Below are 13,960 nucleotides of genomic sequence, written 5' to 3' on the forward strand. Positions count from 1 at the left end.
CAACTTGCAGCTTAAGCTCATTTTGAAGCAGACAGCAGGGCCTAGATAGGTTTAGAAGGAAGCCTCTGATCCCCTGTGATGAATAAGTAGCCATTAATGATACCAGCTTAGTATTTTCCTTACTTTTTTCATAGCAGGCTATTGTTTAAAGGAGGCTCCTTACTGAAATTTTTATTGAGCTGTGATACTGAAGTCAGTGTACCTGTGTGTCTAGGGAGTGGCAGAGGTGAGGCAGCAGGTGCATGCAGTCCTCAAGGAGTTGGTCAGAAGTTTACAAACCCACCTGCTGTCTCTGAGCCTGTGTGTGTTGCCTCAGTTTATCTCAGTGCTGAAGGCAGGTTGGTCAGTCAGACTTGCTGAGCAGCCTGAATGAATGACGAGTTCTGTACAGAACCTGCCAGGTGTGCAAGAAGTGCCATTTCAGCACTTTCCCATGATTGTGGTGCTCACAAGGTCCCTGCAGTGCAGAAGGCAAAGGCAGTGCTGACAACGTGGGTTTGGTGATGTCACTGTGCCAGAGGTTGAAGCTGCCCAGTTGAAGCAGGTTGTGCACTGGGAATGCTGTAGTTCATGTTTCTGAATCAAAGGATACTAAGGAGCTGTGTTTTGGAAAAGCACGACTCTACTGACTTGAACTATCTCGAGCATGTTGGATTTCAGCCATATCCTGAATTGGCTGGCACTGCTAGAGGTGTTGTGATCTCCACTCCACTGCCTGAGCCCATCTGCAGTAATGGGTCCATGGCAGCTCTTCCCATGTTAATGGTGCCACTCAGATAAGATTGGAGGACTCTTCAAAAATTTGCTGTGCCCTAAGCGTGGGCAACAGGAAGTATTAACTCTAGGTAAACTACATTAACATGTGACTGAAAAGAAAACAAGTATTGTCTCTTACTCAGAGGTTCTTTGGACCTTCCTCAGGTGGTGGTACTGGGGTGGGAAAAGTCATTTGTTTGCTACAGTTGTGTAGCACTGAAGCTGCAAGGCCCCCATGCTGGGCTAGAGCCAGAGTCTTTAAAGAAGCTGTTTGGATAAATCTTAAGGAAGCTGCCTGAGGAATGCTTGTTTCAAGGAAACAAATGATCTCTCTTTCCTTGTAGATGGATTGAATCTTCTGTGTTGAATGCCTCTGGATTTCCTATTGGATTTCACATTTGGAGAAATACTTGTGATTTAAGCCACTGTGGCAGACTGAATTGTGGATCCTGGGTTCCCAAGACTTGAGCTCTTGAGGAGAAGCCACTGCTTGATCACGTTAACCTGACATCTCAGCCACGATGGTGCTGTCACAAAGGCAACGAGATGAACTGTAAGGGATTATTATTTTTAAGTTTGTGTTGCATTTTCATTAAACTTCATTTATTAGCATTTGTTTCCAAATAGATCTTAGAGTGTCTCTGTTCACATGCCCTTTAAGTACTGTGTATTGTGATTTGGATCTCTCTATTCTTTAGTTTTGATAGAACTGCTGGTATTTGAAACTAGAATTGGAAAATGATGAAAAATATAATTTCAAAGATGGTTTAAAAATGGATTATTCAATTTCCAGTAAGCCCATTGCAATATGAGCTGCAGTTTGTGAATTCTACATTTATCTTGAGTAAATTCTGGAAATTTTTTGCTTGGAATGTAGACAAGGATCTGATCAGAATGTGCTATGTTGTGATGACAATCTTTCTCTGACTCCTTAAATTGTATTTAAAATGTTGTTTTGTAGAAATCGAGCGATAGCAGATTACCTCCGTTCCAATGGCTACGAGGAGGCATATTCAGTTTTTAAAAAGGAAGCTGAATTAGATGTGGTGAGTTCAAACAAGATTTTTATCTATATTTTAATTTAGAAGTCTGTCAGTTTTATGGCATCTGCATCTGTTCTGAACCTGTGTGTCTGTTACCTACGTGATAGCTCAGACAGTTTCAGAACTGGAGGTGATGAGCTCACACAGCTTATTGCCTTGCTAGAAAAGGGAAAAATATCATTGGGTGAGTTGGCCATTTCTAAGCAAATTTGTGACCAGATTTGTGCAGCTTTGGAGGCTGACTTCACTGGGAACCTTTGAGAAACAAGAAGACAAAACCAAATTATTTTTGTCCTCTGCTTTATCATACAAGAGCCAATGTTGGAAGATTCTTTTCAGATTTGAGTTGGGTCAGGAGTTAAGTCATTGCCTGAGTCTGTTGCACACCTCTTGGGTAACCATGTAGTAGGGAGGGCAGGCTGAAACAGTTGGTAGAAGTTCATCATCCAGTAAGGCCAGATTGGACAGACTTGGAGCAGCCTGGTCTAGTGGAAGGTGTTCCCCTCTGGCACGGGGGTGGAACAAAATGCGATTCAAGGTCTCTTCCAGCCCAAACCAGTCCGTGATTCTGTGACAGTGTGACCAGCTTTGGTAAGCAGCTCTGTTTGCTTAGACTGTACAGGTGCCAGTGACTCAGACCAGTCATTTCTTGCAACTGCATTGTGTTGATTTGCCTTTGTCACAGATGATTTGGTATAATTTCTAACTTTGCCACCTATTAGCATAGGAAAGTGTGCATTTCATATGGCTACAGCTGGATTGAGTAGTAAACTTCTGTGTGCTGGATAAATCCTTGCCTTTTTATTACATATCTTGCATTATTCTTTTTCCAAAATGCTTGAAGTTTGACTTAATTTCTCCAATTTGCTACTAGTATTGCATAAATAAGTAGAAATGACAAATCGAAATACCATACTTATAATTGAAAATTCTAATATTATTCCCCTATCTGCCTTATCTATCAACCTAATTTAGCCTCCTCTTCCCAAAGCTTAGGAAAGCAATCTAAATAGGTTAGATGGTCCTGAGGGAAAGAGAAAATGCAGTTGCTAAAAGTTTCACGACTTTTATGCAAGAAAATCTGAATTAGAGTGGGCTATACTAAAATGGAAAAAAAAAGGTAAAGGCTGAAATTATTTGAGTAAATTGGAAGGATTGATGTGTAGCTCTACAAAGAGAGATTTAATTTTTGTATGGATTATTCATGCAGATAACTCCAGCTTTTACCATTGCCCCCCTATAGCAGTAGATTAATTTCTGTCTCTCACCAAGTTAGCCAGTCCTCAGAGCTTTTATCTTCCATGGAGTAAGCTGTGGCATGGTTATTTTCTGATGTTTGTTATCTTCATCCCATTTAGGATTATTGTAGCATGAGACTGTAATTTTGTCATGGAAAGAAAATGCAGCATTTAGTTACTTCTGCGTCTCTGATGTTTGTTTTTCTGTGTTGCTTTTCTTCCTCTTTCTTTAAATGCTTCTTCTCAGAATGAAGAGTTAGATAAGAAGTATGCTGGACTTCTGGAAAAAAAATGGACATCTGTTATAAGATTACAAAAGAAGGTAAGTAGGTATCTGCTGGATGTACATGTATAAAAAGTTAGCACAGAAAGCATTCAGCACTGAACAGGCGTGCACAGTCCTGAAGCTGGAGAGGCAAGAGGTGCCTTGAGGCAGTTGGTGAGTAGGGAGGTGGAATTGCTGTGTGCAGAGGGTCAGGCTGGACTAGAACAGAGGAAAAATCAGTGCTGCCTGTTGTCTTTGGCCATGGCCCTAGAGGGAAGGAGCCATTAGCTCCAGTGCATTCCAGTGCGGAATTGTGCTGCAAGTGGAGAGTACAAAACTCTTTTTAGTCATGCTTCAGTGGCTCAAGAGTGTATTAAAAGCAAAAATCCCCTAAAATCAGTGTGTTAACAATGAAGTCCTATCCCTTGTGCAGGTTAATACAGCGGGGGTTTATTAGCCCTGCAGTGTTTCTGTTGTTGGTTAATATGTGTGCTATCTCCAACAGGACACAGAATTCCTGCCACAGTAGCATTCCTTTGTGTTAGCACAATCTTCTTCGGTAGTTTGGCATGATGGTAATTCAGATGTATTTGTACAGTGTGTGAGTAAAGGGGTTTTTGTAGAACTTTTTTTTCCTGTGAAAATACTTGGGAATTTGAAAAGACTAAATTATTAATGATTAAATTATTAAGAATTAACTATAAATTATTAAAGAATAAACGATAAGTGATTTAATTCAGGTTTGATTTTTAAAACCAGTGCTACTGAGTGTTGGTAATCAGTTTTGGTCCATGCAGTCTTTGCTTTACTCTGAGTTTTGGAGTCAGTTGTTATTTGGATTACTACTGCAGGAAGGTGAATTAGATCTTGTATAAAACTGGAAATGAAAAGTCTCTTTAAAATTCATACATTCAGGTAATGGAATTAGAATCGAAGCTGAATGAAGCAAAAGAAGAATTTACATCAGGTGGACCTCTTGGTCAGAAACGAGACCCTAAGGAGTGGATTCCTCGTCCTCCAGAGAAGTATGCATTGAGTGGGCACAGGAGTCCTGTCACTCGAGTCATTTTCCATCCAGTTTTCAGTGTTATGGTCTCTGCTTCAGAGGATGCCACAATAAAGGTATGTGTGTGCTCCAGACACTGGCTGTGGAATAGGTGACATCAATACAGTGAAACTTGTTCTCCTGCTGGGTTTATAATGCTTAAAGTTAGCTGAAAAGCAGTTTTCAATATGCATTAATTCAGTTAATTTGTAAGTAACAAAATTACATAGCAGTAGAGAAAAATAAATGTCTCTTTAAGCTTTTTAGGGCTGTCTGTCTCTTGCTTGATTAATTATTGAACAAGATGTCAGACTGGCCTGCAGAGAGCAAATATGGGGCTGGAGAATACAAAGAGTAATGGGCTGCTGCTAACAGGTTGTTTGTTCCCTTGTCAGGTGTGGGATTATGAGACAGGAGACTTTGAGCGCACCCTGAAGGGTCACACAGACTCTGTGCAAGATATTTCCTTTGACCACACTGGCAAACTCTTGGCCTCCTGTTCTGCTGATATGACCATTAAGCTATGGGATTTCCAGGGCTTTGAGTGCATCAGAACTATGCATGGTAAGGTATAAAGGGATTGATTTAGCAGTCTGTGAAGTGAAGAGTTGGTTTTGTTTTGTTTTTTTTTAAATCCAGGAAAACTGCTGATGTGGAAAGGGGTCATAGACCAGAGTATTTTCCAAAAGAAAAAGGGGGGATATAGTTTGATGCTTTGAGTGCTCTGTAAATACAAGCAGTGTTTATGGAATGAAATAGCATCTTAAATCTACTGTGCATGATGGTGTGGGAAGCATCCCACATAATGGTGCTGAGGGATTCAGAGGGATTTTATCTTTAAATATTAAATGCTTGCTAGACGATAAAACTGCCTTCAAATCAGTGAAAGATTCCTTCCTTCAGCCCCCTCTGTTCCAGATGCAGGGCTACTGGAAGGGAGGAATCAGTGCCAGAGGAGTTGTGGCTGCTCCATGCAGGGTCTGGCTGCGTGTGTTCGATCACATGGGAATGCTGCCTTTGCACTGGGTTTGAAAAGCCATAGGAAAAATGAGAAAGTACAACAACCACAGCTATAAGATTCTAATATTGACAGCAAATGCTTTTTATAGTCTTATGTAAGAGCTTTTTTCTTGCTTTTAGGATCATCTTTTAGAAGTGGTATGTAGAAATAGACACCCACCCATAGATACACACAAGTAAACAGAAAGCACCTTTAAGGATGCTCAGTGTCTGGGTTGTGTGGGTTCTAAAAATGTGGATGATTATTTCATAAAACCTCAAGTTTACATGTAAAGATTAATTAAAACACACACTGCTGCTGTAGCTACTTGACCAAGATAAAATAAAATGGCAAGTCCTGTGTGCTCTATGAAAACCCTGCCAGTGCCACTTAAGAAAGGTTTTATTTTGTTTTTAGGTCATGATCATAATGTTTCTTCAGTAGCCATCATGCCCAATGGAGATCATATAGTTTCTGCCTCAAGGGATAAAACTATCAAAATGTGGGAAGTCCAGACAGGGTAAGTGCACTTGTGAGCAAACAGCACCAGAACAAAAGCGAGGAGAAGCCACTGTGTGTAGAAATGGGACACAGGAATCTGAGTGTCAGCAGGCACTATTTAAATTGAGAAATTATGCGCCGTTTAGAGTACTTCACTGAAGGATTCTGCCACAATCATTAGGCAGAGGAGTTTAGATGTTAATACTGACCAATTAAAGCTAACTGGTTTTGTCTTTCTGGAAGCTATGAGTGTAGATCTCTAGCTCATGACCAATTAGGAAATAAATTCACTGGTTAACCATGAGTTTAAAGAGTGTATCTGTTACTTTTCTGGACACAGATCAAGGTGTGTCCTGACTTTTTTTTTTGTCTTCTTGCTTGTTTCATTTATCAGTTGTTTCTCTAATACCTAAATGACCTCTAAATCTCTACCTGTTCTTGAAATACCTGTTTAATGCAACTAGTAATGTCAGCCTCATTTTCCCCTAAGTTTCCTGCTTTTTACCTTAACAAGTTTTGGTAGCTCTTAGCTGTCACTGCTTTCTTATGTCAGCTTCCATTCCACAAACTGTTTATGGCGTGCTCCATCATCTGCCAGGATAAACATGTCTGTGCTAAAATATTTTATCTTGACCACTGAGATGTTAAGTGTCCTCAGATTTCCAAGGCATGTGCAGTGGGTTGTTGCATCGGTGTTTGAGTGATGCTGTGGTTTTTTGCACAGTTACTGCGTGAAGACTTTCACGGGGCACAGAGAATGGGTGCGCATGGTGCGGCCCAACCAGGATGGCACCTTGATTGCCAGCTGCTCCAATGACCAGACGGTGCGCGTGTGGGTGGTAGCGACAAAGGAGTGCAAAGCTGAGCTCCGAGAGCACGAGCATGTGGTAGAGTGCATTTCCTGGGCTCCTGAGAGCTCCTACTCCACCATATCAGAAGCTACAGGATCAGAGGTAACATTCGCGGGCTGTTACACAAGCGCGCACTGGGAGAACTTTGTCCGTGCTCTGTGTAGCACTACAGCCGCTGAGCTTTGGGCTCAGAGGGCCTGGCAGCTACAGCAGGTGTATGACTACTTTTGTCCAATATCTTGGTGTGCAGCTGAGCCCCGTCTTGGCTTCCCAGGATCCAGCTTTTGTGTTTAGGACCTATCTTTGCAGTAGTGAAAGTGAACTTTGGGGAGATGCTCTGTTCAAGGAGGGGTGAGAGTGGGACCCCCTGTCTTGTATTGCAGCAAAGAAATGTGTTAAGCAGCTTCTCTGGCAGAATGTGAAGATTGTATGGATGCTTAGCAACTGGAAGGTAGAGTGGGGAAGGAGTCAGTCAAGAACACAGAATGAAGCTGCCTGGGTGCAGTGTGCACCAAGGAATCAAACACCAGCTGCTGTGTTTTACTGTACAGCTACTGATGTGAGAAAGCGTTCCTTAACTAATATGAATCCTAGTTTGTGTGATCACAGATACCTCTTCTACTGAGCCTCAAGAAAGGCTTGCTAAAGGCCAGAAGAAATTTCGTTCTAAGGATGTTAAATTGTAGAAGAAGGAACTAGAAATTAACCCCAGTTTCTAGTCAAATCCCTGACCTGGCATTGCTGTTTTGCTCTCCACTTCCAAAGGCTGATGGACAGACACCCCAGGGGAAAAGTAGCCACACTGAACACGGGGACTTGACTAGTGATGGTTTTTACAGGTTATTTCAGTCAAATTTTATTTGAATCTGTAAAAGATCCTTATAATCTTTTAATTATCAGTAATCAAAACGGAAGTCCATGTGTCCCTTCCTGCGGCCGTGCAGGCTCTGCAGTGGTGCCTCCCCTGCCCCCTGCTGGTGAGATCGGGCACAGCCCGCAGGGGAGCACTGTCCCTGCACGCCTGGGGCCGGTGACAGCTTGGCTGGTGGTCACACCGTGCACGGACACACACACAGATCACTTCAGAGTAGGAGGTTTTCAGAAATTCATAACCTTGCTTCATTGCATTTTATGAAGAATGTGAACACAAAGGTGTGTGTGAGCTGTATCCTCGTTTGTCCTGACATGTGGCACTTGAGCTGCATCTGCTGTTAACAGAGGATGTCTTCCAGTAGGCAAGTGTGTATTCAAAGCGTTGCTTGGCTTGTACAATGAGCAGGACAAACAACCATTTCTTTTAAAAAATTGTGTAATTTTCCTAGCATTAGTACCAGTGCCTGTGACCCAGCTTTGTCAGTGTGGGTTTACTCGCTGTAAGCTGTTGTATGATGTGATTTTTGTACTAAGCAATATCACTGGGAAGGGATCTGCTTCATTCCTCCTCTTCTCACTTCCATTCTATGTATACCATAACTTAACCATAATTTTCTGTAGACTAAGAAGAGTGGCAAGCCTGGGCCTTTTCTGCTGTCTGGATCCAGAGACAAGACCATTAAGATGTGGGATATTAGCACTGGCATGTGCCTTATGACACTTGTAAGTCCATTGGTGTTTTTCCTGGCAGTCATAGCTGCATATGAATAACTAGTTTTAATGAAATGTATTATCTTGCTTGTCATGTTTTCAAGAGAAGCCAGAGTTATAATAATGCAAATGCTGGAAATACAGTTTTAATGGCTTCTGTGGTTCAGATCTTGTTGCTAAGAAATGCTATCTCCAAAACCATAGTGTGAATGCAGTACTGTGATGAGTAGCTTGGTTTGTTTTCAGAAATGCTGGTGATGATCTGAATTTTGTCTTTTGTGAAGTATCATGTTGTTGCCACATGTGGGACTTCCTGCAGGCCATAGCCTGCTGTTCCCAGCTCAGATTCTGGCTGGACTGGGTGGTGGTGCTGGGGGTGGAGAGCAGAATTGGTGCAGATCACATGAGGACTGCTGTTTGTTTGCCTTCAAGTACAGGAACTTGCATTGTTGGGAGAACGGATGGGGTGTAATAATAGAAACTGGAGATAAGCTGTGAGATCAGAGAGGTTTCAGGAGTTCAGTGGGGCCGGGCAGGCGTCCCTCAGTGTGCCATAGTGTGAGGTGTGGGCTGCTCAGCTCTCAGCCTGCTGACTGATCTCTCCTTGTGCCCATCAAGGTGGGCCATGATAACTGGGTACGTGGAGTCCTGTTCCATTCTGGGGGAAAGTTTATTTTGAGCTGTGCTGATGACAAGACTCTCCGTGTCTGGGACTTCAAGAACAAGCGATGCATGAAAACCCTCAACGCGCACGAACACTTTGTTACCTCGTTGGGTACGTATTGCTCCCCATGCCAGAGCTGCTGCTTCCCCACTGGCTGCAGCTCAGCACTAGGCTGGCTTTCACCTTGGGGCTCTAGTGCCGCCCTGTGCTCTCTGTGTAGAAGAAATGGACTAGAAATTAACTCCCTATTTCTAGTCAAACCCCCTACCCATGTGAGTTGTAGAGTTGGAGCGTGGTGGATTTTTCCACTTCTGCTGCCAGTGTTGCACATGGATAAGGATGTTAACTGACAGGGAGTTATGGAACCTGTCACTAGAGCCTGCCGGCACCTGGGGAGGGCTCTAGGGTCAGTGCTTGCCCAGCAAAAGGAAAAGAAGGGTGTGCACGACAGTCAGGGAAGAGTTACTTTGCATTCCTGGACATTCCTGGTTGGTGTTACATATCTTGCTAACAGCTTGATACAATTTTGCTACAAAAGTACAGCCAGAAGCTTTGAAATTTAGCCTTTGAGCTGGTAGAATTGTTTTGAAAAAGCAGTGGCATTCAGTGAGAGTAGGAAATGCTGAAGTTCTGGGTTCATTGGTAATGCGAGCTTTTGTCTCCTGGCAGATTTCCACAAGACAGCCCCGTACGTGGTGACTGGGAGTGTAGATCAAACAGTAAAAGTGTGGGAGTGCCGCTGATGGAGTTCACAGTGACCCCTTTTCCTCTGGATGCACTCAGATACCATGGTTACCCATTGAGCTCTGTTTAAATAAATATTGTCCTTTCATGTAAATTATTCTGGATGTAGATTGAGCTTATTAAATGTTACACACAAAGTATTCATGCATGGTGAATCCAAATTGTATACTGTAAATTTACATACGTTGTCTAGAAGTACCATAGGTTTAAGAACATGGGCTGGCATTGGTCACATCAGACCTGAGAAGGCAGAAGTGGGATGATTGGAATAGGGCACTTAACTGAATAGTTGACAGTGTCGTTATGTCGGATAATTATACCTGTTTTTCTTTCTGCTGTCTGTTGGTGCCTGAGTTGGTGACCTCATTTGGGAAAAGTTTTGTAGGGCTCTTTCAGAAATGTGTATCTATGTAACATCACTTAAGTGTGCTTAATAAATCTTCTCTAAGAATACTAGATAATAAGGCTGCATTCAGAATCTTCTGAACCTTATATGTAATTAATGGAAATTAATTAAACTCTGGAATATTTGTCATGAAACATTTGCCAAATCAACAGAAAACACTTGTTTTGGCCTCCTATCGCGCAAGGGTTGGTATATTTATAGAACTGACTGTAAACCTGAAATAAGACAACAAATCTTAGTTGCAGCTGATGTGATAAATGTATTTATTTTTTATTTGGTCATTCAATGGTTAAGCTGTGCTGTTAAACTAAGTTTAAATGGTTTTTTGTTTGGTTTTTTTATTATGCTAGACGAACTTCCAGGAGGAGTTGTCCATCCCACTAGAGTTTAGTGATCCAGTTTCCAGTAGAGCTTCCTCTCCCAAAAGACTGCCATGGTCCAACTTGCTGTTTGCTTTCCATGTTTGTTAGAGATGTGCAATTCCTATTACACAGCAGGAACAAAGGACACTTCCCTCATTCACTGGCAGGAAATTGGGGGTATACAAAAGTTTCTTGGTTTCCTTAGTGCCTCCTTGGACAATGAGGTGGTCCTCACCTTGGCAATGTGGCTCCAGTAAAAACATCCTGGGGTTTGCAGGTGGAGAAAAACCTTGGGCTGCAGCACTGAAATGCTTTAAAGGAAGCACTAAGTATCTTGAGAATCAGCTGACAATGGCAGGTCAGATCCATGCAGGCTTCTAAAAGAAAGATGCCATGAACAAAGCCCACACCCATCTGTGGGAATTACGCTAAACATTAAAACCAAACCCAAATCCTATCAGCAAAACCAGCCCAGCTCACTTATTAGTATTTATGTTGTTTGGTGTACACAATTTTTAATTTGCATATCCCTAAAGTTAGATATTTTGATCTGAAATGAGTGAAAATATTATAAATTATTATTTTAATCAGCATTTTTGTGACAGATTCCATTGTGGATAACCAAGAATTATAATACTTATCAAACTAACCAGGTCTTTTTAAAAATCAGCTTGAAAATTGACAATACAATGAAGTACAAGACTGATGTTTTAACAGATGAATTTGTGCTTTATTTTATTTCTTTGGTTTAATCCATGGCTTTTAAAATGTCCCTTTTAAAGCTGAGAGTCTCTGACCAGCATAGGGTGGGTTGGAGGGCGAACACACTGCACTGGTGAGGGGGAAACTCCCACAGTCAGCCCAGAAGGACCCGTTGTTCTGTGGGCAGAGCTGGATTGGGGTGTGGGATCCTCTGGGAAGCAGTGGAGAAAGTGGAGTTCTGATGTGGGGGTTTTCAGAGCCAGTTTAAGATCCAGGCTAATCTCTAAATCCAGTGATTTCTGTCATTTTCAGTGTGTGTTGCTACATAAGCATGCACTAATAAAGTCTGTTTTGTTTGTTAGCTGCTTGGACTGGAAAAATTTGCTGCTTTTTGTCCTATTGGAGAATTCCAGATACAGAAGTAGTGCATCTTAAATCCCTCCATGCATCTTCAACTGGAAAGTAATAACATCTGTTTAATTCCTGGTAGGACCTAGAAACTTTATTTAAGTCTAAAGCAAACCACCCTCATGTACATAACTCAAACCTGAATGAGAAATTAAAGGTACCTGTGATGTGGAAGTTGTCTACTGCATTTTTTCCCTGTAGCAAAGAAGCATTTACCAGGACACCCAGGCCCAGTGCTGGCAGCAACGTCACTGCTGTGTGAGGCTCAACACTGCTGCTGTGCAGAGTGAGCCTTCTGGGGCAGCAGGGAATGATCTCAGGGATGGTCCCCACTGGACCAAAGCTGAAGCCCTGGTTGGAGGGGAGCCACACCACAGGCATGGGAGTGAGTGGGACACTGTGGGACGTGCTGTGGAACTGGCCCCACTGTTACTGTCAGCTTTTGCTGTGCCTTTGCTGTGATCAGAACTGCAACAGTGAGGTTACTGCGTTGATAATGGACTAAATGCTTCCGAGGGGGCGAGAGGTTCACTGGTGCTTTGGCATTTGCTGACTAAAGCTGGCAGCATGTGTCAGGACCCAGCTCTGGCCTGTTACCAGAGCCACTGCAGATCCCTGGCTTAGCCTAGCCTGGGCCATGCCACACAGGCCAGAAAGTGCAACACTTTTGTGGTTTAGGTAGAAGCTAGAAGTTGATGTTTTGTACCATCTTGCACTTTAGAAGGTGAAACAAACCCATCCTGCTTTTGTGTGTGGTGTGACCAATGTGTGCCCAGGGCACTGAGGAAAGGAAAACAACCCTTGGTTGTGGTAGTGAGTGGGGACTGTGGGCATGGGGTCCCTGCCTCTCCTCTGCCTCTTCCTGTCCATGTGAACTGCCTGAGAAATCACTCCTAGACAGCTCGTGACTCCCCTGAGAGCTGTTTAAAGGGAAAAATATTTTGTTTTCGTAGACAGTGGTGGCTTGGTAATCCTTTAATGATTTGAATATTGCAAATGCTGAGTTGAGTGAAGGAAAAGCGCCCTTGGAGTGAGCTGTTGTGTCCAGCTGTATATAACGTCCGTGTATTAAATCAATACCGAGAGTCCTGTAGCAAGAGCACGTGCGTAGAGGGGTGGGATGGACGGGGGGGAGTGGGGGGGGTCGCGTTGGATTTGCAAGTCACAACTGGCATTAACTGGCCTTTTTATCTTTCCACTGTGTCATATAAGTAGCTGCTTTCCTGTCCTGCCTGTCCCTCAGGCTTCCCCGAGTTCATTCTGAAGAGAAGTTAGCAAAATCCTCACGCTTTAGAGTCGATCCCGACATCGACGTGAAGGCAAATGTCAGATGTTTGTTCGAGTGCTGTTAGAGGTTGCAATTGGAGAGAACAGTTCCCAGGCTGTAGGAGTTAATTGAAGCTATTGACACAAAACAAAATCGGTAAAGGAATGTATATAATACTGCTCTGTGTTTTACAGTAAGATTTGTTGCTCTCAGACTGTGTAAAACAAAATTTATTCATGTTTTCTGCATATTAAAAAAATCTTATTGTACCAATTGGTAAACTATTAAATGCATATAAAACTAGATGTGGTTTTGTTTCCTTGGATGCAAGAATTAAAACTATTTTGCAAAAAGCTATTGGTGTTTCACCCTCAGATTTTGCTCCCACCTGCTTTGCCCTTGCTCTGTTTTTAATTTAACTTGTGCTCACCTGAGGCTACAGGAGGTGGTTTTTTGAGCTGGTTCATAGCAGCTGGAGTAGTGAGAGGTTTTGTTGGTTGCTCTGGTGCAATGAAATGCTGCAGGAAATGTTCTGGTGGGCTAAGCTGGTCTCACAGGTGGGCAGGAGAGCCTTGTGCCTGCACCTGGCACAGGCCAGCCCTTGGTGGGTGTGGTTTGGTTGGATTTTCCCCTTATCTTGACCCTCTGTCTGTACAGGAGCCGCCTTTCACTGCTCCTTGCTCAGTGCTGGAGCTGTTGAGGGCGGTGGCCAAGCGTGTTTGTGGATCCTCGCAGTAACCGCTCTCCGCTTTGAGGCAGCACGGGGGAGCTGGGTACCTGGAAAGCTGAAGGCACTGGGTGGTTCTGGCAACATCTGTTCTGCTAATAGGGTATTGTGCCTGTCTGTGCTTTTGTTTAATTTCTTCCTGTGATTTGGCCCTAATTGTCTCTGGTACTGTTTAGAGATGGGTCAGTGAACTGGAATGGGCACATCTTCATAATGGCAGAGCACAGATGTGCTCAGATGTACTCATGAGCTTGATGTGGGGAAAGAATGAAAGGGCACTCCCACCAGCTGAGGTCTAGTGGGAGCAGCTGGTGGGGGTGGTATGTTGCAGTGGGGAAAGACATGGGATGGACATTTGGAGGAGACCCACTTGCATTTAGGAAAAAAACCTGAATCT

At 43.1% G+C, this 13,960-nt stretch overlaps 1 protein-coding gene across 1 annotated transcript; it reads left to right on the forward strand.

Annotated features, from left to right (window-relative positions):
• The first annotated feature begins 1,100 nt into the window (after window positions 1-1,100).
• On the forward strand, window positions 1,101-13,139 carry PAFAH1B1 (platelet activating factor acetylhydrolase 1b regulatory subunit 1). The gene is made up of 10 exons (XM_015646540.2): window positions 1,101-1,309; window positions 1,718-1,802; window positions 3,285-3,359; window positions 4,218-4,424; window positions 4,743-4,911; window positions 5,765-5,867; window positions 6,573-6,801; window positions 8,194-8,295; window positions 8,902-9,058; window positions 9,617-13,139. Exons 1-10 carry the CDS (start codon window positions 1,278-1,280, stop codon window positions 9,688-9,690), a joined length of 1,233 nt encoding a protein of 410 aa, XP_015502026.1. The 5' UTR covers window positions 1,101-1,277; the 3' UTR covers window positions 9,691-13,139.
• The last annotated feature ends 821 nt before the right edge of the window (window positions 13,140-13,960 follow it).

Source organism: Parus major, chromosome 19 (assembly GCF_001522545.3).
Source record: "Parus major isolate Abel chromosome 19, Parus_major1.1, whole genome shotgun sequence".
In the NCBI taxonomy this organism is placed as follows: Eukaryota; Metazoa; Chordata; class Aves; order Passeriformes; family Paridae; genus Parus; species Parus major.